Here is a 25,901-nt window from a genome sequence, read left to right as displayed (position 1 = left end):
TCCCTACAAATAAAAAGTTCGTACACTTGTTTCGCAAGAAGCATACATGGTCATATACAAAATAATTGAAGATATAAAAGGTCAATAATCCTGGGGAGTTAAATGGAGGTCCACTCATGACCAATAATATAGATAGAAAGGAGCTGGGTGAAAAAGTCAAAACTCACATTCTTTCCTATCCCAATAGTAGGAAGATTAGCCAGAACACCTAGATGACAAGCCAAACCAAAGCCTAAACAAGAAACTTTATGGTTTAGAATTTGCAGAAGTGGAGTAAACTGAATGTTAGATATAACCATTAAAGCAGTCAAACTCACAACTTATATTAAATTGTGAATGCAATCTATTGTCAAGTATAATTGTGACTGAACTGCTGAGTTTAAAATTTAAATGGATCTAGCAGATATTAGCAGTCTCCTGGCTAAGCAATAGGTAAAATAATAAACAATTTAGTTTGACCCCCTTCATATTGAAAGATTGAGCGAAGAGATGGGACCCATGAAAGGAGCCAATCCAAATTGAATGAATATATTGTTAAGAACTTAGAATGTTTTGTACAATCAAGTTATATTATGGAATCTCCTATTCTTTTCTGTTTTGGGTAAGTACCTATTCACTTTTCCTTCTCTAATAAATCTATAAAAATGAAAATTTGCTCCTATTGGTCTTAAAAGATTTAGCTGGCGCTTTAGAAGAAAAATGAATAGTAATGGAAAACCTTGTGCAATAATGATATGCAATAGGCAAATATTTCAAAAAAAAGTTCCAGGAAATATCTATGCCTATGAGGGGACCACTTGCCTCGAGGATGAAGTAATCCATTGCCATCAACCATCAACAACTGTAAACATTCATAAAATAACAGAATTAGGGCTCAGGCTGGTATGAATTTAAATTGTCGGGAAATCAGATCTAAGTATAGCACCATAGTAAGTAATGTATTTACTACAATAGCTTTTAAACTAGCCGATGAACGGTTATTCAGTAATTTTTAGCAGAGACAACTTACAATTTGAAGTTTCAAAAAATGCACATTGAAAATAGATAAATTAAATATAACAAAAGACAAGAAACACCTGGGGATAGAAAGGATGAGCACAATTCTTCATTTTCTCCAAAAGCTCTAGAAGGATTGGAGCCTAAGATTTAAAAAAAAAAAAACCAATTGAATACATCAACCAAAAAAATCTTGTGACTTCTGTAATTGTTCAATTAAACGAATGACCAAAAATATTTATATATATATATATATATAAACTTCACATAATTGTGGTGGTCAGAGGTTATATTCCTTTTCTTTTTTCTTTTTCTTTTTCTTTTTTGGGATAAGTAAACTAAGAGGTTATATTCTTTAGCCTACGCATAAAACAATGAATCTAGTTACAGTATTTTGCAATGTTTTGTAACCTTGACCGTTGGTGAAACTAGAAAAGGGACCGGGTCAAGGGTGATGAAGATCATGGAAAGAAGAAAAAAAGCAAATCTGGGATTTCACATGAAGCACATTTAGGGCATCAAGAATTAAATATTTGGAATAATTTTAAGTCTTCATGTCATTATAGTAGGTTTTAGTAGTTAAGGAATTTCAGCTTTGCTGGACATGGGTTGTAAGATTGCCTATGGGTTTTATTTTGGGTCAAGTTATTAAATAGGTTATTATATATGGGTTTTATTATGTCTAAAATAATCTTAGTGGTCAAAAGTCTAAATTTCCTATTTTGATATTAAAATAGAATTAGAAGTCATTAAAGTTTCCTATTATGATTGATGTAGAATTGGAAGTCATAGTTAGTTTAGAATATTAGTAGTTGCTAAATATTTTTTAGTTTTGAAGTTATTGTCCTTATAGAATTAGGAGAGTCTTTAGCCTATAAATATATGTGTAATCTCAATGATAGAGGAGAAGAGTTAATATTATGAAAATTTGAAATTGTGTTTGTGTGATTGGCCTATCCCTTGTGAGTATGAAGCACCTCTCTCTCTCTCTCTCTCTCTCTCTCTCTCTCTCTTTTCTTGTTCTTCTTCTATCCAGCAAGATTACTATTCACGGTGCTCAGAACAACCACCCGACAACCTCTGAACACTTGTATTTTCATTCTCAAAACCCTACCTTTTTACAAACCCTTAAACTCCTATTTTTTTAAATACTTTTGCAGCCACAACATTCCACCAAATCCAATCCTATAAGTCCATTGTTGCTGCTGCCAGTATACTTAAACCGGACTCACTACTTGTAGGAAAGTAATCCTACTCGTCCTACATCAAAGGGTCAAGGGTCAAGGGTTCAACCATCGGGTCAACTAGAATTGAACCATGACGTTTTAATTATATTAAAAATTATTTTTAAATTTCAAGGTATATATATTTACATAAATTCTGACAAAATATCTATGAAAGAAAAATACTATTGGAGGTTCATTTCCAAGTTTTGGTGTCACAAAAATGATAGCAAACATGTACCAATTTCTAAGTTTTGGTGTCACAAATTAAGGACAAAGGAATGATCGGTGGAACTCTATGCCAAATTATGATATAAATGTAATGCACAAACAAAACTACCTGCATATATGTGCACAATTATTAAAAAAAAAATTAAAAAATTAATTAAAAAAAAAAAAACTATCTAGAAAGATGGGAGAAAGAAAAGCAAGACATCTTAAGTGCAGAATTATACAATAAGAGAGAAAAAGGGGTAATATTGACCTCTCTGAAGGCAAGAAACCCAGGAACATAAGGGATATGGAGCCTGACAACAGAGAAATCATCATAGACAACTTCGAGAGTGAGGAGATCCAAAACAACAAGTGCACCACAAGCAATGGATGGATCATCCTTTGAGAAGCTAATATCCACCCCACCCACATACTTCAACACTCCACAGACTTCTCCTCCTCCTAATGCACTGGCTGTGGCTGTATTTGTGTCTGTGGGTAATTTCCATGTGAAATCATCTTCTGTGACTAGTCTTCTCTTCAGTGAATCTTGAGCCCTGAATGAATTAAGACCCATTTATATGTGTATATATACTGACTGCGTTTTAACCAAAGATTAATGAATGTAAATGAGGTAAGTACTCAATCCAGTGGTTTGGAATCTCAGGAGACCAAGAAGTCTCTGCAGGAGATGCTTCCTTTCCATCACATGGATCTCTCTCCATAGGTGATACTAACAGGCTGTTTGGATTGTTGCGGTTTAGTGCCAAAAGAAAATAAATAGAGAATTTCCTGTTTGAATGATTAATTGAGAATGATTAAGGAGTTGACAAATATTGAGCAATAAAGGTGAGAGTAGCGTTGTGGACTTCCTCAGCTTTAAAGGGGGTTAATTATTCGGTGCATGACATTATATACAATCTGAGTCAAGTCTGTATGGTGTGTAGTTAAGTGATGGTGTTGCATAAGTGCTGTGTATGAGTTGTTAAGTGATGATAGTTTTGTCTGCTCTGCTGAAGAAGGTTTTGAATAAGTGTTGTGTATGAGTCCTGGACCTGTTGAGGAGATGGCTATGTGTTCAGGAGGCCTCTGACCTGTTGGATTTAAGCTGGTATAGTATGAGCTAAATGGGACTGCTGTAAGTAGTTTTGTTCCTGTAGCAGTGTTGTGATGAACTTGATGTGCTGGGATGCGTCTGTCTTGGGATGGTCTGGTTTCTGCTCAGTTTAGCATAGTCTGCTGATGGCAAGAGGTGTAGTCTGATTTTATCTGCTGGGCATTTGGTCTGAACTCTGCCTTCATTCAAACAGGTCATGGTATGCTCTCAGAATTAACAGGGGAGGATGATCCAGAGGAGATTCAGCAGTATGTACAGAGGACTGATTTCTTGATCTGTATAGAGGAGGGTGGTCTGTGCAGTGTCTGTGCAGTAGAGTGTGTTCCTGGGGGCTAATTCACCTTGAATCTGGTTTGGGTTGGACTGTGAAGGATGCAGATGGAAGGCTGCAGCTCTGTGTTGTTTTGTTTTTTTGGTATTCTGCTTTGGTGCATAGGTTTTGGCTCTTACCAGCTGTGTATACCAGTTGGTCCTTTGTTCCTTTTAGTTTAGTCTTTCTGTTAACTTGCTTCTTTTCTTGTTCTCTCTTGTTGGTTCCTCACCAGCTGGCGCTTGGTGCTTTTTAGCACCAAGCTCCTCTTTATTGATGTAATATTGCTCTTTGTATGTTTCATCAATAAAGATTTATCTTTGTCGATCAAAAAAAAAAAAAAATATTGAGCAATGAAAGAAAAATGGTATGCGCATGTAGAGACCCACATTTAATAAGAGAAATGCTAGAAATCCACATTTTAGACTCCTAAATTTACCCATAATGATGTGAGAAGGGAGTCGGGCTCTAACAAATAAAAAATTAACACTTGGCATGCCATGTGGATCTAATTATGAGAGCATTTTTAGGGGTGTCAGACATTTTCAATCTAATAAAAGGATAGTAATAAATGATACTAACAGGCTGTTTGGGTTGTTGCAGTTTAGTGCCTAAAGAAAATAAATAGAGAATTTCCTGTTTGAATGAGTAAGGAGTTGACAAATATTGAGCAATGAAAGAAAAATGAAAAAAAATAAATTATGAGAAGGAAGGTCTTATGTTTCACCATTTATTAGATTGAAAATGTCTGATGCCACTAAAAATGCTCTCATAATTAGATCCACATGGCCTGTTAAGTGTTAACTTTTGATTTGTTAGAGCCCAACTCCCTTGTCACATCATTGTGGGTGAATTTAGGAGTCTAAAAAGTGGATTTCAAGCATTTCTCTTATTAAATGTGGGTCTCTACATGTACGTATTATATTGATGGGAACCCATTCAGGGTGTGTATCGTATGCACCTTGTTCCACATTTTTCTTATATATGTTAACATTTTTGTGATCAATGTTATGTACTTTCTGGGTAGAGTTACAACAACTTACGGTTCAAAAATGAAGTTACGCGTGTGACAACTCTACCAGAAAAATACATAACATTTGCCACAAAAATACATAACATGTACTAGAAAAATGCATAACAAGGGACATATGGTCCACACCTGTGTACCGAAGGGATTTCCTATATTGATTGTATAAATACATACATGAGGTAAAGTAAAAAGGTTAAATAAACGTGATCATAAATATGCCCTAAAGGGAATACTATATGCATGTTTTGTATTGCTTTTTTTGGTAAATATTATGATTTTTTGTGGTAAATGTTTCGCAATCTAAGTAAAATTATGATATTTGTAATTTCTAAAGTGGAATTACAATAATTTGTGATACAATTACATATTTTTATATGGATTATGTTTTCTTCATTGAAATGTTTCACAATAATAATACATTATTTTATTATATTTCAAATTGTTGTGTAACAAGTTAGATTGTAAAATGAAGGAATTCAGGGTTGGGATTTAGGAGGAAGAAGAAGAAGAAGAAAGAGTAATTTTATATATATTGAATAATCATTGTTTTTCAACTTTACATCAGCCAAATATATATACAAACCCTACCATAGCAATATGACCATCGTACCCTCAACTTACATAAATATTAACAAGAGAACAAAAGAACAAAAATAAGTATTCTAACACTCCCCTCAAGCTGGAGCATAGAGATCGAACATGCTCAACTTGACGGATAAACGATGAAACGAAGACCGAGCCAACGGCTTGGTTAGAATATCACCCAATTGAACTGCAGAACGAACATAAGGAGTCACAAGTTGCTTGCGGAGTAAGAGATCGCGAATAAAATGGCAATCAACTTCTATATGTTTGGTGCGTTCATGAAACACGGGATTATTGACAATGAAGATAGCAGCCTGATTGTCACAAGACATGCTCATAGGAGTAGGAACTGAAAAGCCAAAATCTTGGAGAAGAGACTGAACCCAAAGCATCTCAGAAACAGTATGAGCCATAACACAATACTCAGCCTCGGCACTAGAACGAGCAACAATAGTCTGTTTCTTGCTACGCCAAGTAACAAGATTACCACCAACAAAAGTACAATAGCCCGAGGTAGAACGTCGGTCAGTCTTATTACCAGCCCAATCAGCATCACTAAAGCCAGTGACAAACATAGAGGAAAATGGGCAATAGAGCAAATCCCGACCTGGAGCACTCTTCAAGTATTGTAAGATACGACACACAGCCACAAAATGGGGTTGGCAGTGAGCATTCATAAACTGACTGACCACACCCATGGCATAGGTAATATCGGAACGAGTGACAGTGAGATAGATTAACTTCCCAACCAACTGACGAGAACGACCAATATCGGGAAATAAGTCTCCAGTGTCACCATCAAGCTTGACACTAGAATCCATGGGAGTATCACTGGGGCGAGTGCCTAAGAGGCTAGTCTCAGTAAGAAGATCAAGAACATACTTCCGTTGAGAAAGAAACAAGCCCTGAGAAGAGCGGGCAACTTCAATCCCAAGAAAATACCGAAGATGGCCAAAGTCTTTGGTGTGAAATTGTTGTTCCAAATACTGCTTCAAATTAGCAATACCATTGGAGTCACTCCCTGAAATGATGATGTCATCCACATAGACAATAAGAACAACACTCCCAGTAGATGAGTGGTGAACAAAAACAGAGTGATCAAAGGTGGAACGGTGAAATCCATAGGCAAGCACAACAGCACTGAAGCGATCAAACCAGGCACAAGGGGACTGCTTAAGACCATACAAGGCCTTCTGCAATTAGCAAACAAGATGCTCTTGGCCGGGAACAACATAGCTAGGGAGCTAATCCATATAGACCTCCTCTCGGAGATCACCATAAAGAAAGGCATTCTTGATATCAAGTTGGTATAAAGGCCAAGACTTATTAACTGCAACAGAGAGAAGAATCCGAACAGAGTTAGGACGAGGCACAGGATAGGTCTCCAAATAATCAACACCATAGGTCTGGGTGTAGCCTTTAGCTACCATGCAAGCCTTAAGTCACTTAAGAGTTCCATCAGGAAGATACTTAACAGTATAAATCCAACGACAACCCATAATAGATTTGCTAGACGGCAGAGGGGTAAGTTCTCACATCTGATTCTGATGAAGAGCACGCATTTCCTCATCCATGGCATGCTTTCAACCAGAGATGGACATAGCCTGCTGATAGGAGCGAGGAATGGAAATACTAGACAAACTACAAGCAAAAGAGTGAAGCCCAGGAGATAGGCGATCATAAGAAACGAAATTAGCAATAGGATGTTGAGTGCAAGTTTGTTTACCTTTGCGGAGTGCAATAGGAAGGTCATCCAATGGCATATCAGTAGGTGGAACAGGGACCTCAGACGAAGGAGATGAATTGGTCGGGCCATAAAACACAATGCGACGAGCTTGAGACCGGTGATAAACATACAAAGGAGGGGTAGAATCGAGAGAAGAGGTAAAGGATATAGGAGTGGATGTGGAAGGAGCATAAGTGGGAAGAGTAGGAGTGTGAGAGGCTGGCTCCCCCGCACGATAAGAGAGAAGATCAGTGGATAACTGTTGCCCAGAGGAAGAAAAAAATGGAGTAGACTCAAAAAAGGTAACATCAGCATTGACAAAGTAGCGACGTGACTCAAGATAATAACAACGATACCCTTTCTGAGTGCGAGAATAGCCTAAGAACACACACATGCGTGCTCTAGGAGATAACTTATCCAAACCAGGGCCAAGAACATGAACAAAGGCCATACAACCAAAAGTGCGAGAAGGCAAGGGAAAAAGAGATGTTGTGTGATATAACAGAAAATCGGGAGATTGGTGGACAACACTAGAGGGCATGCGATTGATAAGAAAACAAGCGGTGAGAACTCCGAAAACTATTTGGAGACATGCATATTAAACATCAGTGTGCGAGCAACATCTAACAAAAGGCGGTGTTTTCGCTCTACAACACCATTTTGAGGAGATGTATGAGAACAACTAGTTTGATGGAGAATATCATGAGTATCACAAAAGTTACAATAGATTGCACATATTCTAAGGCATTATCAGACCTAAATATCTTAATACGTTTGCCAAATTGAGTAAAGATTTCATTATAAAACTTAGAGACAATGGAAGGCAAATCAGATCTTTGTTTCATTAAGAACAACCAAGTCATCCGAGAGTAATTATCCACAAAAATAACAAAATAAAAGAAGCCATTAACAGTGGGAGTTCTAGAAGGACCCCAAATATCTGTATGGACAAGAGCAAACGACTCAGACACACGACTAACACTACGACTAGGAAAAGAACTACGGTGATGCTTCCCAAATTGATGAGCTTCACACTCAATCTGAGAAACATAACTCAAACCCGGAACAACTAACTTGAGCTTGGCCAAGAAGGGATGACCCAAGCGAAAATACCACTAAAGAGGAGATACAGTAGCACTCAACACAGCAGATGGAGGATAATGAGAGGTCTCAGTGTCCAAAAAGTATAAGCCATCCTTCTCATGCCCTGAACCAATCATCCTCTTGGTTTGGAGGTCCTGCAAAACACATGAAGTAGGAGAAAATGTTATCGAACAACGGAGAGCTTGAGTCAATTGGCTAACAGAAAGCAAATTACATGGAAACTTAGGAACATAAAGACCATAGGGTAAGGAAAAGGATGGAGTAGGATGAAGAGGACCTTGACCACAGACAGGTCGAGAAGATCCATCAGCAAGTATAATGGTATGATCAACAGGTCTAAGAGTATCAAAAAGAGAGGAATTACCAGAAACATGGGAACTAGCACCAGAGTTTAGGAGCCAAGGCTGAGGGGACTTAGCCACACATGCAATATTACCTGAACTAGCCATAGTAGTGGTAGAGGATGAAGGTAGACTAGGCTAGAGAGATTGGCTAAGAGCGGTAAGCTCATTGATTTGAGTACTGAGTGTCTTATGTGAATCCATTGGAGAAGCAACAGAACCAGTGGAAAGCAAGGATGACTGTGAGGATGGAACATCAATAACCTGATGGACATGGTCAGGTTTGCCATACTTTTGCCAACACCAAGGTTCAGTATGACCTTGGGAACCACAATGAGTACACTTGCGATCACCACGTGTGCGAGAACTAGGTCCACTACTACATCCACCCCTGAAACCACCACGGGAGCCACCACCACAGGAACTAGCCCCATGAGAACCCCGTGAACCAGAATAAGAGCCCCGTTGACCAGATGTGCCAAGAAAACCCCCTCGAGTAGACCTACGATCAACACTACTCAAGACTAATGTAGAAGATGACAAGGTAGAGGACCTGGAGGTAGATTGTGCCTGTTCCAAAGAAGGATGTAACAGCTGAGAATAGGCATTAGCAGCAGTAGGTAAAGTCTCACTGGCAAGAATCTGATCCTTGAACCCCCGCAATTTAGGATCTACGCCAGAAAGTAAAGAAGCCATCATGAACTCCTCCCAGTATTGCTTTTGTGTGTTCACATCAGTATTGAAGGGTCGATGCTGCAATAACTGATCCCATAAAGTCTTGAGACTACTATAATAATCAAGAAGGGACTGGCCAAATTGGCCCATAGCAAAAATCTGCTCATATAGCTCATAGACCCAAGAGACATTACTCTGATTCGAAAATGAGTCAGCAAGGGAGTCCCAAATTTCCTTAGAGGTATCACAAAATTCTACGGTAGTAGCAACCTGTGGTTCCAAGCTATGCCAGATCCAACCCATAACACAAGAATCCTCGCTACACCAATCACCATAAGCTTTGTCGTCAGTGGCAGGAAGGAGTTCGCTAATGAAGCGGGATTTCTTCTTACCACGCAAGAAAATTTTTACAGCATGAGCCCAAGCTAAATAATTGGCACCATTCAACTTCTTGGTAATAATAGAATTGGGCATGTCATCATCTTTACTCATAGCCATTGCCTTAGCCTCAATTTCAGCCATGACAATCAATCACACAAAATGCTCAACACAAGAGTATGAAAGCAGCAGAAATCTTGCAAATAGAAATTATCCACACCAATCAGCTCTTACAACCACGAGTATAGCCACTGGAAATAGTTCAATCAACAAGAATCCAAGATTACAAAGGCATGAGTGGAGAACCTATGTCTACCAAACAGATTTGGACGCAAATTCAACCAAAAACATCAACCCACCAACACAAATTAACACTTTAAAATCAACCAAACCTTGCTAGATAATTTTCAGCCCCTATACAGTAAGTTTCAGTGGGTAGGCTGGAAAATAACACTGCCGATTATGTATAGTACCAGAAAGAGTCCAAAAACGAATTAAACATCAACCCAACAGTAGTAAATCAACAAAATAACAGCAAATAACACTGAAGGAGGGAGTTTCGGCTCCCAGAGATAGGATTCCAGCAAGTAGATTCAGCAAAAAAAAGTCCCAAAAAACATGAAATACTTTCAAAAATCGAAAACTCACATCAGGGATGATCAAAAAATTCCATAAAAATTACCATAAATCTCAGGAGGCAATTTCGAGTCTAGGGGTGAAGGTCCCATCCGTACAGTACTTACGTCATGCTGACATCATTGTACATCTAATGACATCAGCACGTCTCGGTCACCTCAGATCGATCTCCAGAGTCTGTAGAATCCTTTCTGGAGAAGAATAGATTTATCTGATACCAAGTTAGATTGTAAAATGAAGGATTTAGGGTTGGGATTTAGGAGGAGGAAGAAGAAGAAGAAAGAGTAATTTTATATGTATTGAATAATCATTGTTTCTCAACTTTACATTAGCCAAATGTATATACAAACCCTAACATAGCAATATGACTATCGTACCTTCAACTTGCGTAAATATTAACAAGAGAACAAAAGAACAAAAATAAGTATTCTAACATAATATTTGGATGAAAATACATAACATTACAGCATAAAATATGTTACTGTATCACGAATTGTTGTAACTTCATTTCAGGAATCACAAATTGTCGGTTCATAGATTATGGTGAGCTTGGCAATCAATTTTCTGATGTATTGCATATTGCTAAAAAAACTAATGACTTCACTCTCAATTCGAGGTGGAGCCAATTCAAGGACAACCTTTATTTTGCTGGGATCGACCTCAATGCCACGTCCAATGATTAGAAAACCCAAAAGCTTTCCTACTGTAACCCCAAATGTCCATTTCTGTGGATTGAGCATGAGTCTGTACTTCCTCATTCGGTTGACGAACTTGTGCAATACTTGCACATGTTCAGATTTCTACTTAAATTTGACAATTATATCGTCAACATAAACCTCTACCTGAGTGTATCATATCATGTAACAGTGTGGTGGCTTCTCTCTGATAAGTGGCTCCAGCATTCTTCAACTCAAATGGTATAACCCTATAGCAAAAAGTCCTTCATTGCGTGGTAAAGGTGGTCTTCTCCTTGTCTTTAGGTGCTGTTAAGATCTAATTGTATCTAGAAAACCTATCCATAAAAGACAATATTGCATGGCCAGCAATATTATCGACCAAGGTATTGATGTAAGGTAAGGGGAAATCATCTTTAGGGACCCTAATTCTACCATCTTTCTTAGGGGCTGGCATAACATTAGCTACCCATTGTGGATACTCAATGGCCCATAAAAAATCAGCATCAATTTGCATAGTGATTTCCTCCTTTATTTTCAAAAGTCAGTCAAGTCAAATTATTTTCAATTTCTTCTTTACATGTTTAGCATCAGGGTACAAGGAATACGACATTGGACAATATCCATATTGATTCTAAACATGTCTTCACAAGACCACGTAGAAACATTTTTGTATTCTTTCAAAAAGTTAACTAATTCTTTGCTTTCCTCTGAAAATAAACTGGAATCAATCTAAATCGTCTAGGATTTTTCTTTCTCAAATTTATTGTCAAAGTTTCTTCCATTATTGGTTGAGTACATTTTTCCTCTGTTCAACTAAATCTTTCAAATCTTTGGGAATTTCATTTTTTAGATCATTTTCATTTTTAAAATCGGTGTCAATCATTTTCAATATTGAGATCCACACCATTAACTTGAGGAACATGGACGTAAGCAAAAGCTAAGCTTATTTCATTGATAGAATTCTGAGTTACAAATTCTTACTCAAACTCAAAAGAAAAGTTAGACCTAGGTTTGACAAATGGTCTAGACTCAGCCTCTAACTCACTGCTAGACTCAAACTCAGACTCACTATCAAACTTAGACTCAGACACGAATGTTTCATAGACAAGTTTTATTCCATTTTTAAGATTAGTTTTTCAGCTTTCCACATGCATCCTCGATAAGCAAAGTGTAGTCCAGCATGTTGACTTCAGTGTTAAGCATTGCCACTCCATTTGCAACTTGATCTTTTGGGTTCTCATATGCAAACAAACTTTTCATAAAAGCATCATCAGCTTCATTAGCCTAATCGATCAAATTCTGAAGCAATTCAGAGTACCGTGCTTAGCATTTGTTGTGATTATTCTTGGTTTGACTAGTGCTTCTCGGCCTGCTGGCCAATGGTTTCAGTGTCACTAGCATATTCATTTTTTGATCCCTCATTTTCCAAATCTTGATCCTCTTCTTCAACTTTGGTGACTTGGATTTGAGGGGTTATCAACTTGCCTTCCTCCCTTGTGGTAATGATTTTCAGAAATTCAAAAGCAATCTTGTCGCTCACAGCCTTCTTTGTCTGCATGACGACCATTGCTTCAAGACAATCATATTTGCAATATTTTTGTTTTGCAAATAGCAAGTCCAATTCGGGTTCCATCGAGTCATCGTACACCTCAGATCGGGTGAGATCTTCCACAGCTTACTTTATGTCTTTGAAGTCGAATGGGTCTTTCTCATCATCTTCTAGTGAGCAAATTCAGCTCAAGTCTGACGGGACATGGGCAATGGGTTTAGGCAGATGGGATGGGATAATGTACTTTAACAGGTCAAAGATAGGATAATCTGGTTGTAGGCCATGGATTTCAGGTGTTGAATCTTTAGGCTTTTCTGGTTCAGGCTTTGGTTCAGGTTTTGATTTCAGATTTGGTTCATGCTGTAGTCCAATCGTTAGGTTGGGCCTTTCGGGTTCTTGGTTCCAATTAGAATCATCAGTTTGCTCATCAGGATTATACCAATTGATCTCCACATGGACCAGGTCTAGCACCTCAGCAAATCAGCTATGCAACTCTTTTCTTCCCTTCGGGTGTAATCTCATCTTTGTTCTTCATCCACCAGTCATAAGTACCCCACAATTCGGATTCACAATCTGAGCAATTAGGAATCTATGTTGTAGACATCAAGTTCTGACTAAAAAAATATTCACTTAATTTATTATATATATATTTTTATTCTTTAGTTTTTTTTTTCCCTCATACATTCAGTTGGTCGCCTGGTACTTGTCTTCAAATAAAAATGTAACATTGCGTGGGCAATTGTGTGAATTAGAAAAGAAAAAGGAAAAAGAAAAAAAAAAGGCGAGCTAGGCTTGGTCAGTGACTATCCAGAACAATGTCGCACTAAATGGTCCCAACATTCTTGCATGTCATCTTTACCACCATTAGATCTTCTCAATGGATGGTTGTGGTTAAAACCTCCACAGGATATGAAGAGTTTATGTCCATTTCTCTCCAACAATGTTAGCAACACACAAAGGATTATAGAATAGTTTACAGAAACAGTAATACTACCTACCTACTCAAAATTTTACTTAGAAATATCAATACGTGGTATAGATTCATTGTACATATGGACCCCTCAATACACGAATTCAATCTCAACCACGCTCAGGTTTTGGGTAAAATTCTGGACCCATTTTTTGGGTAACCAGATTAACTATTACAGAAAATGTAATGAAAAACTGAGATTAAACCCAGTTATGGAGGGATCCCACTTCAAATAAATCCCAGCCTACCAATGCATTTTCTGTGATACATTATGTGTTTCAATTCAATTTCGTGCTCATAATAAAGAGAAATTGAGCAGACTCTACCAAAAGGTCAAAAACCACGCTCCCTCTAGACATCTCCTTCGATTCTTCAAAATTTCACTTATTCCAAAATTTATCTGTAATTCTTAGATTCTCCACACTACAACATAATTGACTTTTGGCAGCATGCAATGTATGCTATAAAAACCATTTCATGACACCTCTAATGCAACCACCAACTTTGTTCCCTCCTAATGCAACAGTTTGCATTTGACATTATCCAAGCTCTATACAACTTTTCCACTCATATTTTCATGTTGTGATTATCAAGCAATGCAAAAAATAAGTAAATTAATGAACAAAAAACTGTAATCAAACTACATAAAATTATTACCTGAATATTTGTTGTCGAGAACTACAGCAATTTTAGTAATCAGAACAAGATTGTTATCTAGAACGACTATAGCACTCGAAGCATTTGAACTGTTCTTTCTTCAATCCCTGTATTAGGTTCATCAATGCCATATGGAAAGAATAGTGATGAGAGTACCATGGCAATCACACTATGCTGCAGCAAAAATTGCATGATATGTAAGATTTCTGAATGTTTCTGTATATTCAATTGTATCTTATCTACAAAGAGCTCATCAGTTTATATAACCCTAAACCTATGACTGAAAAAGGAAATACAACTAATTCAAATATTTACACCACAATCTTTCCTAATTCCTAATTCCTAATATACACAATCATGCCAAATTGAGAATATACACAATATATTATCACACCCCCACTCAAACTCAAGGTGTTTTAGCAAAAAACACTAAGAGTTTGCTAAGAAGAAACTGAAACCGAGCGGTAGTGTGAGTCTTGGTGAAGAAGTCCGCAAGTTGCAAAGTCGAAGAGACAAAACGAAGCGAGAGAGAGTCAGACTACAGATGTCGGTGGACAAAGTGACAATCAATCTCAATGTGTTTCGTCCGTTCATGGAAGACAGTATTGTGGCAATTTGAATAGCACTGCGGTTGTCACAATAGAAGGAGGTTGGAGAAGACAGAGGGACACCCAAATCAGATAAGAGACAATGAAGCCAAACAATCTCAGCAGTAGTATAAACCACAGCACGGTACTCAGTTTCGACAGTAGAGCGAGCAACAACAGTTTGTTTCTTGTTTTTTCAAGAGATCAAGGAATCGTTAAGAAACAGACAGAGACGTGGACTTGCGATCAATAACATCACCAGCCCAATCAAAATCAGCATAGGCCACCAAATCCAGAGAGAAAGTAGAGGACAACAGTAAACCCTGAAATATAGTACCTCGGAGATAGCGAAGAAGCCGAACCAATGCAGCCCAATGTGTGGATCGAGGAGCAGAAACAAACTAGCTAATCACATGAACATCATAGGCAAGATCAGGACAAGTAACCATTAGATAGACTAAGCAATCCACAAGCTTGCGATATAAAATAGGATCATTCACAAGGACACCATCAATAGAGTTGAGCTTCACATTAAGCTCAGTAGGTGTATCAAAAACCTTAGTATCAGTAAGACTAGCATAGTGAATGACCTCATTAGCATACTTAGCCTAAGACAGAAAATAGCCCTTTGGAGAAGAAGCAACCTCAATACCAAGAAAATACCGCAATGGACCCAGATCCTTCATCTCAAAGGTGCGGAAGAGATGCTGCTTGACCTTAGAGATAGTAGAAGAGTCAGAGCCAGTGATGATCATATCATCTACATATAGTAAGAGAGCAACAAAACCAGCCGAGGTATGTTTCAGAAACAAAGCAGAGTCAGAAGCAGAAGGATGAAATCCAAGCTCCGTAACAACAGTCTGAAAGCGATCATACCAAGCATGAGGAGATTGTTTCAAACCATACAGAGCACGCCGAAGACGACAAACCTGCTCAAAGGAGTGGGGAAGGCCAGGGTGTGGACGCATGTAGACCTCCTCAATGAGATGACCATTAAGAAAAGCATTCTTAATGTCCATCTGATGAAGAGGCCAATGGTGAATAATGGTAACAAAAATCAAGGTACGGACAATAGTCATCTTGGCAACAAGGGCAAAGGTCTCATCATAATCAATACCATACTCCTGTGAGAAACCCTTGGCAACCAGGCAAGCTTTATATCGCTCGAGAGAACTATCAGAATGAGTCTTGACTTTATAGACCCATTTGCAACCAGCCTGATTCTTGCCAGCAGGCAACGGGACTAACGCCCAAGTGTCAGTCTTCTGCAAGGCAAACAACTCATCCTCCATAGCTCAAACCCAATTGGGATCCTAACAGGCCTTCTTGCAAGACTGAGGCTCTGAAAAAGAATAAATAGCAGACAAAAAAGTACAACAGGAAGCGGAAAAACATGTATTAGACCAACCCAACCTGTTTGGAGTATGACGCGCTCGAGTAGGATTTCGGTGTGCAACAGGATCAGAGTTGTCAAAAGCAAAAGGATCAGCAGTGGGGGCAGAGACAACTGGTGGAGGGAGAGCCTAGCAACGAGAATAAACTAATAACGGAGGAGGAGAAAAAGCAAGCTGGGGAGAAGGAGGAGAAAACGGAGCAGATTCATGGGATTCAGTCGAGAAAGACCCAGCAAGAGGGGTGGTAGGAGAAGAGGGAACAAGTTCAGGGGGAACAATAGAGATGTACTCATCAGGAGAGACCTCAGAAGGAAATTGATCAATATGAACCAAATCCTCTTTAGAAACTGGTGCAGTGATAGGAGGAAGCTGAAAGTAAGGCAGATGTTCGAGAAAAGAAACATGACGGGAGACATAAAGACGACAGGAAACAGGGTCGTAACACCGATAGCCTTTCTGAGTAGGACTATAACCCAAAAAGACATAGAGGACAGACCGGGTACTAAGTTTGGTCCGATCTTTAAGGGGAAGAATGATAAAACAGGCAAACCCAAACACATGAAGGAGGGAGTAATTAGGAATTTGGGAGAACAAAGCCTCATAAGGAGATCGACCAGAAAGAAAGGGAGTAGGCATGAGGTTGAGAAGAAAAGCAGCAGTAAGAATTGCCTCCCCCAAAACGGAGCCGGAACTGAGGCAGAGAGAAGAAGAGACCTAGCTGTCTCAAGGAGATGGCGGTGTTTACGCTCGGCTCGACCATTTTGGGCAGATATATCTATACAGGAAATTTGGTGAATGGTACCCAAATTGGCTAAATACTTACAACACTCATTTTTTAAATATTCCCTACCCAAGTCAGACCGTAACACTTTAATTGTAAATCCAAATTGAGTAGTAATCATAGACTAAAAGGTACGGTATATCTAATAGAAATCGGACTTATGAGTCATAAGATAAACCCAAGTATAACGGATGCTGTCGTCAACAAATGACACATAGTATGCAGAATCCCCTTTTGTGAGAATAGGAGAAGAGCCCCAAACATCAGTATGAACTAAAGAAAATGGTATATTAGATATAGAAGTACTTTTACGAAAAAGTAAGGCTGTTATTTTGGCAAGTTTACACCCCCGACATTTAGTAAATTTACTAACAGAAACTTTACCTAATATACATGATTGAGTTAAAGATCGTAAGCAGTCAGCAGACAAATGCCCTAATCTAGAATGCCACAAGTAGAAATGACTGGACAGAGAATCTAGCTGAAAAGAGGAAAAGTTAGTCGGAGAGGTTGTCATAGGCAGATGCAAGCTCTCCACCACATAGAGGTGTCCAACTCTACGGTCAGTCCCAATTTGCTGCTTGGACATCCGATCCTGCACAGAACAGATAGAAGAAGAAAAGATAATATCAAAACCGGAGGCATTAAGTTGACTGATAGATAATAAACTGACAGATAACTGAGGAACATAAAGGACAGATAGAATAGAGATAGCAGATATAGCAGACGATAAGACAGACCCAGCAGATATAACAGACAAACCAGACCTATTAGCAGCATTAACAATAATAGGAAGGGGAGGGGTAGTACAATTTTGAAGTAAGAAGAAATGGAGAGTCATATGATGAGAAGCACCAGAGTCAAAAATCCAAACAAACAAAGAGGTGCTTGAAGAAGACCCAAGCAAACCTAAATAAAGAGAGGAAACAATTAAGGTAGACGGGGATGGTTGGGAGGTAGACAATATATGCTGGAGCTAACTAATCTGAGCACTCAAGGAAGTCAGGTCAGGATTAGGAGCCGAAGCAGATGCAGTAGAACCGGCGGGAGGCTAAAAAATATTCGGAGAAGGGGCGTAGAACTGGATCGAAAACTGTTGAGAAGATGAGGCAGTTAGACATCCCTTCCTGGGATAATGACACTTCCAATGGCCCTTCTGATGGCAAAAAGCGCACCCATCTAAAGCCAAGGGTCCCATCTTGGACCTAGCAGAATCCAAGAAGACAGATGGAGAACCAATAGCTTGAGTCTGATCATTCAACATCATAATGAACCAAAAATAGAGAACCGATTAGGCAAAGTGTAATAAACAAAAATTAGAGGGTTCAAGTGTACTAATCCCAAAATAGAACCAAATATCAGGGGCCACAAAGACCTCACAAGCAGAGAATCAGAGTGAGAGAGATCGAGCGAGCATCGCACGTCCAGAACCAAGTCGGCAACAGAGGAAACAAGTCGCGAACCAGGTAGGTTTTGATACGACGAAGGCAGATGCTGATCGCGATGTCATTTGCGACTCCGAGACCATAGAGAGGTGTCGAACAAGTAGAACTTCAAACCAGAGAACTTCACGATGCAAACCAGATGAGTCGTGAGTCAGAGAGAACAAGGTGGATCGAACCAAACGAGCTATGATGCGCAGTCGTGATGTGAATCAGGTGGGTCGCGAGTCGACGAATCGCGATTTGAACTCAGATGAGTCACACAAGCAAGATGAAGCAAAGGGTGAACTTGACCGTGATGATGGATGGTGAACTAAATAGGTCGTGAACTTAATCAAATCTAGAGAACAGAACCAGAACAGAATCAACTAAAGCTTAGGACCAGAGAACCAGTTGATATTTCTGTTAGGGTTTCGCACTTGGCTCTGATACCATGTAAGATTTCTGAATGTTTCTGTATATTCAATTGTATCTTATTTATAAAGAGCTCATTAGTTTATATAACCCTAAACCTATAACTGAAAAAGAAAATACAGCCAATTCAAATATTTACACCACAATCTTTCCTAATTCCTAATATACACAATCATGCCAAATTGAGAATATACACAATATATTCTCACAACCTGATCTAGCTAAGATGAATATTCACGGAAATACAAGTTCAACACATACCAATTCCAGTATAATTATAACCAAACCAAACCAAGCCAAGCCTTAAGTATAATTATATAAAAACAAAATTTTCTGTACAGGTGTTCATCATTGTCTGTTTAGAAAATGAATCATACAAATGAAATAACACATTCAATAATTTGGGACAGGAAGATCTTAAAATTTGAAACTAGAGTTACAGAAACACAAGAAAAAATAATTGCACATTATCCAAAATTTAGAGAAGGTAAAATCATTATTGGGATAAAGTTTAAACGAAGTGTTGATGTAATGACCCTCATTCTTGTCTTGGTCATGTTCATGTGCATCTGCATGACTTTGTTTTGTTAAGCTTGCATTTGTAGATTTTGACTTGTTTTGCTTAAGTAAAGGTCTCTGTCTTGTTTTGTGCTTATGTGATTCGCCTAAGTGTTGCTTGCATGCTTTGTTCCTTACTTGGTGTGTGCAGCCTAGGTCACACCCTTGAACCTCTTATACCTAGGACCATCTTAAAACCACTTTGGTTGACCTCCACCTTCACCCTGACATATTGGCCGAGATGTCATCATCTAGGCTGAGGTGTGCATCACCTAGGTCGAGATGTGTACCATCTAGGCCGAGATGTTATCAACTAGGCAACCAACATCCTTGATCCTCGCACCTAGTGATCTTGCTCCTGGATTGGTATGACCTAGACCGAGGTGTGGCACAGTTGGGCCAAGTGTTATCCTTCCTAGCCGAGGTCATTGAAACCTTCTTGCCTGAAGCCTATGTCCTAACCCGAGATCATTGCCTTGTCAGAGTGCCCTTGTCACCTTGCTTGTTATACACACTTTGTCATATTCTTGTCTTGTCATTCTATCACCTTTTTGGGGAGATCCAATCCGGCGTTGCCACAAGTCCCAGCAGAGGGTTAAGTCAGGTACTAGCTAAGAACTCATATCATTTTGTGTCATACCTTTTGCATTGTAGAGTAAGAAGCTCTAGGAAGAGGAAGAGAAGTTTAGAGTGAGAGAGCTAGATCCCAAGCTTGATCTTTAGAGTTTGAACCATTAGATCCGTATTTTGAGGTTAGATTCAGATTCTTAATCTACTCTTGTTGTTTTTTATATTGATCCGATCACATTGCATGATCTAGCATGATTCATAGGCCATGCATTGATTTAAAGTTTGGTTTAAAAAGAGAAAATGATATTCTTGTGTTCTTGAAATAGAACCATGTTTTGATCCGAAAGTTTGTATTAAGATCCATATTTTTGTATTTGTTTTCATGGAATCTTCAAGTATGGGTACCCAGGTCCATGTTTTTTAACTCATGCCATGAAATCTCAGATTTTTTAATAACAAGTTATGATTTTAGCATTCATGTTCTTCATGTTCTTCAAAGGAAACCCAGATTTTCCAGACTTCGTTTCCTGAATGTGGTCACCGGGACCACACCTCGGCCAAGACCTGGTTGATACCCAGCATGTTTTCCCAAGATAAGAAACAGTGTGTTAACTCCCCAGCACATGTTTTGCTTTATCTTGACTTAGTTTTGAAAGAAATGCCGAGACCATCTACACTCATGTAAAGCTTGTTTTGAAAGTGCATTTCAAAACCATCTTTGAGCATTCCTTCTTGTCTTCTTGAAATGCATTCAGTGGACCTTGCCATGTATTTGTAGGTCTTGGATTCTTGCCTTAAGCCCTACACCCGAAGAGCTATGTGAGTGGTATTTTTAATAAAGCTATGTTCTAATGTTTTGATAAAGGCTTTGCTTGTTTCGTTTTAGAAAAGTGTTTGTTCAAGTATGAATGATTATTCCTAGTTTTGTATCAAGTATTATCTTGTTTTGATGACATTCTTGGAAAGTCCTTAGTGCTAGGGGACTATAATGTAACTAGTACCCTTATTTGAGATATCTCTCTTGCCACCGACGATCTTGTACGGGTGGGTTTGTCTAATCGATTCTAGGTCGATTATTCCCTTGTTTTGTCAGGAATGTCATCCCTTGTATTATATTGATGCTAGTAAGCATTCCTTGAAACTTTGAAAGACTTGATAGATGAACTTGGTTCATCCCTTGATTTTGTACAAGATATGCTATGCATTGTTTTGATAAAGATCTCGAATATCATTCATTTAAACCCTTATTACTAATATCATTCACTGAGTATCCAAGCTCACCCTCTCCTTATATATATGTAGGTGACGAGCAAGAATGCGGTGACGCCTAGATGTATTTTGCAAGTTTTGTTCGGATTCATATTTTGCTAGCATCTTGAAGATTATGCTTCTTAGCTTTGTATTTCATGTTTTTTTGTATATGTCAGCTCGAGAAGCCTTTTGATCAAGATATAATATGTACTTTATTTTATTTGTATCCAAGTTGTAAACCATGTCATAATGTATGTCATTTCATTTGATCTATGCACAGCTCTTGTGGACTATTTAGATTTAAATTTATTACTTTCGCACTTGTAAGCCCCATATGTATACTCTGATTGTGTGTGAATCCTGGCAAGTTGGCATTTGGTAATCTTGGATTACTGGCCATCATGGCACCATTCTACTAGGGGCGGAATGGGGTCGTGACAGTTGACTTGGTGACTAAAAAGTCCAACATATGTCTTGGTAAAGAGTGCAATATAGAGAGTAGGAAACATGACAATGCATATTGCAAAATACAATGAAATGTAAACTTTATATGAACTTGGAAATCTAACGTATTTTCGGTAAGTAATACTTTAATTCTTTTTCTTATGGGCAGTAAATGGGCCATTTTTCGAAAAGTATGATTGAAGAAAACCTAGCACTAGTGTAAAACTATGTTACATGGATTATTCTAAATGTATGAAGTACCTGTGGGCACTTGATACTTGGGTAAGAGAATGGGGTATGTATACATGTGTACTTGAACATTCACCTAGTAAGCACAATTAGTAATTCAAGTTTACTATAAAACTATGCATAGAACCCCTACCTATGAAGCACGGATACTTCAAAAGGGGGTGACGTATCCGTATCGGATACTTATCGGATACCGATACTCCTCGGATACTCGCGGATACGTATCAGATACTTCTTAAAAGTATCAGATACTTCTTAATTAATTTTTTATTAATTTTGAAGTATCGGATACTCGAAGTTATATATTATTTATAATATTTTGTTTAGTTCTTTGATAAGAGGAATATAGTGAGAGTTAAAGTAATAGAATTTGTCAAATTGATGTATCCTTGTTGCCTCTCTCACTTCTCTCTCACTTTTTCACTCTCTCACGTTTCTTCTCTTTGCTCTCATTCTTTTTTTGGTGTTGGCATGTAAGGATGATGTTTAATTTGCATTTGCATTTGCATTTGCTTTTGCTTTTGCTTTTAGTTTTAGATGTTTTATGAATGTTTGAGCACTTTTAGGTTAATAAGAATCCCTCTCCTTATTTATTAATTTACTTTAAGTTTTATTTTCATGCATATTACATTATTAAAATTATATAAAAAAAAAAATTATGAATGTATCCCCGCTGTACCCGTATCGTAGTTTTTCAAATTTTGACATATCGCCATATCCACATCCCCATATCACCATATTCGTATCCGTGTTTCCTAGGCTATCATTGATGACTTAAAAAAGTATATTTGCTGAAATTTTTATTTAAGAATAGTTTTTTGGCTTTAGCTAAGGTCTTGTGATATTCAATGATGAAGGGGAACAAGTTGAAGCTATTGACCTTGAAGACTCTTAGTTTTATAGGAATCTTTCTTCTTTATCAAGTTGTCTTTTGCTTTAAGTCTTATTTTTATGCATACTACATTACTAAAAATTGTTAAAATAATATTTTTTACGAACGTATCCCCGCCGTATCCGTATCCTAGTTTTTCAAATTTTGTCGTATCGCCGTATCCGTATCGTATCGTATCCGTATCCGTATCCGTGCTTCCTAAACCCCTACATATGCATGAAATGCTCTATGGTACCTTGTGAACACTGTTCACTCTAGAAAAACAAAAAATTAAGAAATATGAATTTATCTGTGTCCCCATGTCCAATGACATTGAGAATTAAAACAATTGGACACCTCGACGTATATCACACCTGTACCCAACACTTGTACCCGAGTTCATGTAACATAGGAGTAAACTACTAGTAAATGGAGCTTTTTAACATCAAGAGAGAAATCAGTTGTGACAAAACTAAAACGTCATGAAATGATGGAAGCTTTAGAAAATAAAGAAGTCCAAAACTACTAACCATGAGGAGGTGGCAGAGAACCAATCATCCCCATCTTCTCAATTAAGAATTTGGCAATAGACCCACTAAAGTAGACTGACTAAGTAAGGCAAGGTATTAGAGGTACAACATAACATGCTATTGACCCGAAACAGGTGGCATAACAAATTAGATTGTCCAGTATGCATTCCAAAAAAGCTTATGATATTGGAAAAAGAATTATCATATGTGCTACCTGAGTGATTGATGACCAAAAGACTTGAGTGATAGGCAGAAGCAAATCCAGGCAGGAAGCATAAAAACTGACAAGGAAAAAGTCAATAAACCTCCACTCAACCCAGTTACAAGATAAGCCTGCTTTCATAAGTTTTATTTAGCCAATTCTAATATTAGTTCTTTAAAAATACTTTTCAATTTTAACTGAAAAAAAATCCAATGAGTCAAACAAACATCTCAAGTAATTTGTTAAAGAGGAGGTGAATAATGAATTAGCAAAAGAATCAAATAACACATCAAAGTTAAAAGAGCATAAAACCCAAATGCTCTCCAAAACCTTACTTCATTAGCTAGTTCCTGCAAGATCTATATGTGAGATGCTCACTCTGAATATTAAGAAATGCAATCAGAATATGGATCAAGCAACCTCCAAAAGCAGACTTGTCTTTGATTAAAAATTATGGTAAACAATCCAATGAAAGGATATGAAAACTGGTGGCTGAGTCTCCACTAATCACCAAGAAGGAAATAACACTACCTATAGAAGCTACACAGCAGAAGGAGCTAAAAAATCTCAGTTCAGACAAAACCATGATGTAATAAACTTAACTTGAATGTGGGGCAAAGGAAGCTCAAGGGCTTGTTAAAGAAGGCAACAAGGGCCACCAAAGTGAAGAAAACAAATGGCATGTTCTTAGAGGCAGCTGCCAGAGGATTAAAAACATATAACAATATTACCAAGTAAAGTTAAACTAGACCAAGCATTAAGTTCCATCAAACGGGGTCGGCTATATCAGATTGGCCATATTGATAGAAAAACAATGGGGGAACTACATGTAGGTTGGAGTTAGGAAAAAAAAATTACCAACATATGGACGGGTGCATTTGCACCCCACCACAGACGTACACACTTGCACCTCCATTTGTTTGTAATATTTTTCCCCAACTCCCACCCGCATGTAGTTCCCAAAAACAATAGCAGGAAAGCAAAATGAGAAATGATATGTAAAAGAATACTCTTGATACACCATGCATCCATAAGACCAGTAAATAATAACCACTAGAAAATCGGCATGACTATGAAATCGAAGCTGAGCTGATCCTATCTGACATAGGCAACATTTAGCGTGCTAATTTTTGTCACTAGCTTCTGGCACTAAAAAACTCCCTGGGAAATACACATTTGAATCCGGTATAGGATTCCAAATTTGTTTAACTTTATAACAATATGTTTGTAGAAAAGAGAGGATTAATAATTTACAAAATTCAGAGAGTTCAATGTTCCAACATGAAAGGTGTACGAAGTTGCAGATTTTTCTCAAGGCTTCAGGTCCATATTTTTCGAGGATTTCAACTTTTTGGCGTAACTTAGAAAGACAAGAAAATATGATCTACAAAAAATTAGATGGAATTCAAAAACCAATACAAACACAGAAAATGAAATCAATATGAACCAAAATAAAACAGAATTACGTACAAAAACTGGTTAGAGTCATCTAACAGTAGTGTCTTGCCTAAAATTCAAAGTGAAATCGGATCGAAATTCATCAGAAAATTTCCGAGCAGAGCAATGTAAACAATCAGTTGATCCAACGTCAGAGAGAGAGAGAGAGAAGAATTGAAAGCGAAGAAGAATTGAAAGCGAAGAATGAAGGACTGCTCCCGGTGGGTCTTTTCCCCCTTTTTTTTTTACATTGTATTTTCAAAATTAGGCCAACTTCTGACGGAATTTCAAAACTAAACTAAAGCGCCATTATTATTCGCCCTTTTACTATTAAGAGCGCAAAAATAGATGAACAGAAAAATTGCTATTACAAATAGCGACTTTGATTAATAAGTCGCTGTTACGAATAGCGCTTATAGCGTTACTTTTTTTCCCAATAAAAACGCTGTTCTTAATAGCGCTTTTCACACAAAATTTTGTTGCCAAAAAAACGCTATTGCTAATAGCGATTTTAACAAAAAAAATTTTGCCAAAAAAACGCTATTTATAATAGCGATTTTAACAAAAATTTTTTTGCAGAAAAAAAGCTATTTATAATAGCGATTTCAGTTCAAATTTTGTTGCCAAAAAACGCTATTTCTAATAGCGATTTTAACAGAAATTTTTTTCCCACCCGGCGTTTTTAACATAAACTTTGTTGGAATAAAACGCTATTTTCAAGATAAAACAAAAGAAAAAAACATAAAACATATTTTAAAAAATATATTTACACTGTATATTTTAGTACTTGGCTTTACTAAAGCAATTATCATGTTAAAATATGTTTTTTTTTTTCTTTGTTTTTGTTTAGAATGTGTAATTCATAAATTTTACATAATATGAAAAAAAACCTCTTTTCATATATTAATTTTACATACTATTTTTCATATATATAATTTCAAAATCATATTCATGTAGATATTATTAAGCCAATCATGTTCATTT

General features: G+C 37.6%; 1 protein-coding gene across 11 annotated transcripts in view; it reads right to left on the bottom strand.

The window, feature by feature from the left end:
- Positions 1-24,930, bottom strand: part of LOC114291177 (uncharacterized) — a 30,200-nt gene extending 5,270 nt beyond the window's left edge. For 3 of the 11 annotated variants that reach the window (XR_014342478.1, XM_082892081.1, XM_082892091.1), the window contains exons 1-8: positions 23,279-23,409; positions 14,188-14,361; positions 10,347-10,525; positions 3,075-3,224; positions 2,704-2,989; positions 1,077-1,139; positions 802-841; positions 168-232 (exon numbers count right to left, since the gene is read on the bottom strand). Coding sequence is in view for 10 of the 11 variants with exons in the window: in XM_082892081.1 (XP_082748207.1) it covers positions 168-232; positions 802-841; positions 1,077-1,139; positions 2,704-2,989; positions 3,075-3,224; positions 10,347-10,348 (606 nt within the window). In the remaining variant the exon portion in view is untranslated. Of the gene's footprint in view, positions 1-167; positions 233-801; positions 842-1,076; positions 1,140-2,703; positions 2,990-3,074; positions 3,225-10,346; positions 10,526-14,187; positions 14,362-23,278; positions 23,410-23,492 lie in introns of those variants that run through there. The other 8 variants (XM_082892084.1, XM_082892083.1, XM_082892085.1 and 5 more) reach the window with 8 other exon arrangements.
- Positions 24,931-25,901: the final 971 nt, after the last annotated feature.

This window comes from Camellia sinensis, chromosome 10 (genome assembly GCF_055761805.1).
Source record: "Camellia sinensis isolate YWXY chromosome 10, ASM5576180v1, whole genome shotgun sequence".
NCBI lineage: Eukaryota > Viridiplantae > Streptophyta > Magnoliopsida > Ericales > Theaceae > Camellia > Camellia sinensis.
Note: the sequence above shows the minus strand (reverse complement) of the source record. Positions and strands in the feature narration are given on the sequence as shown.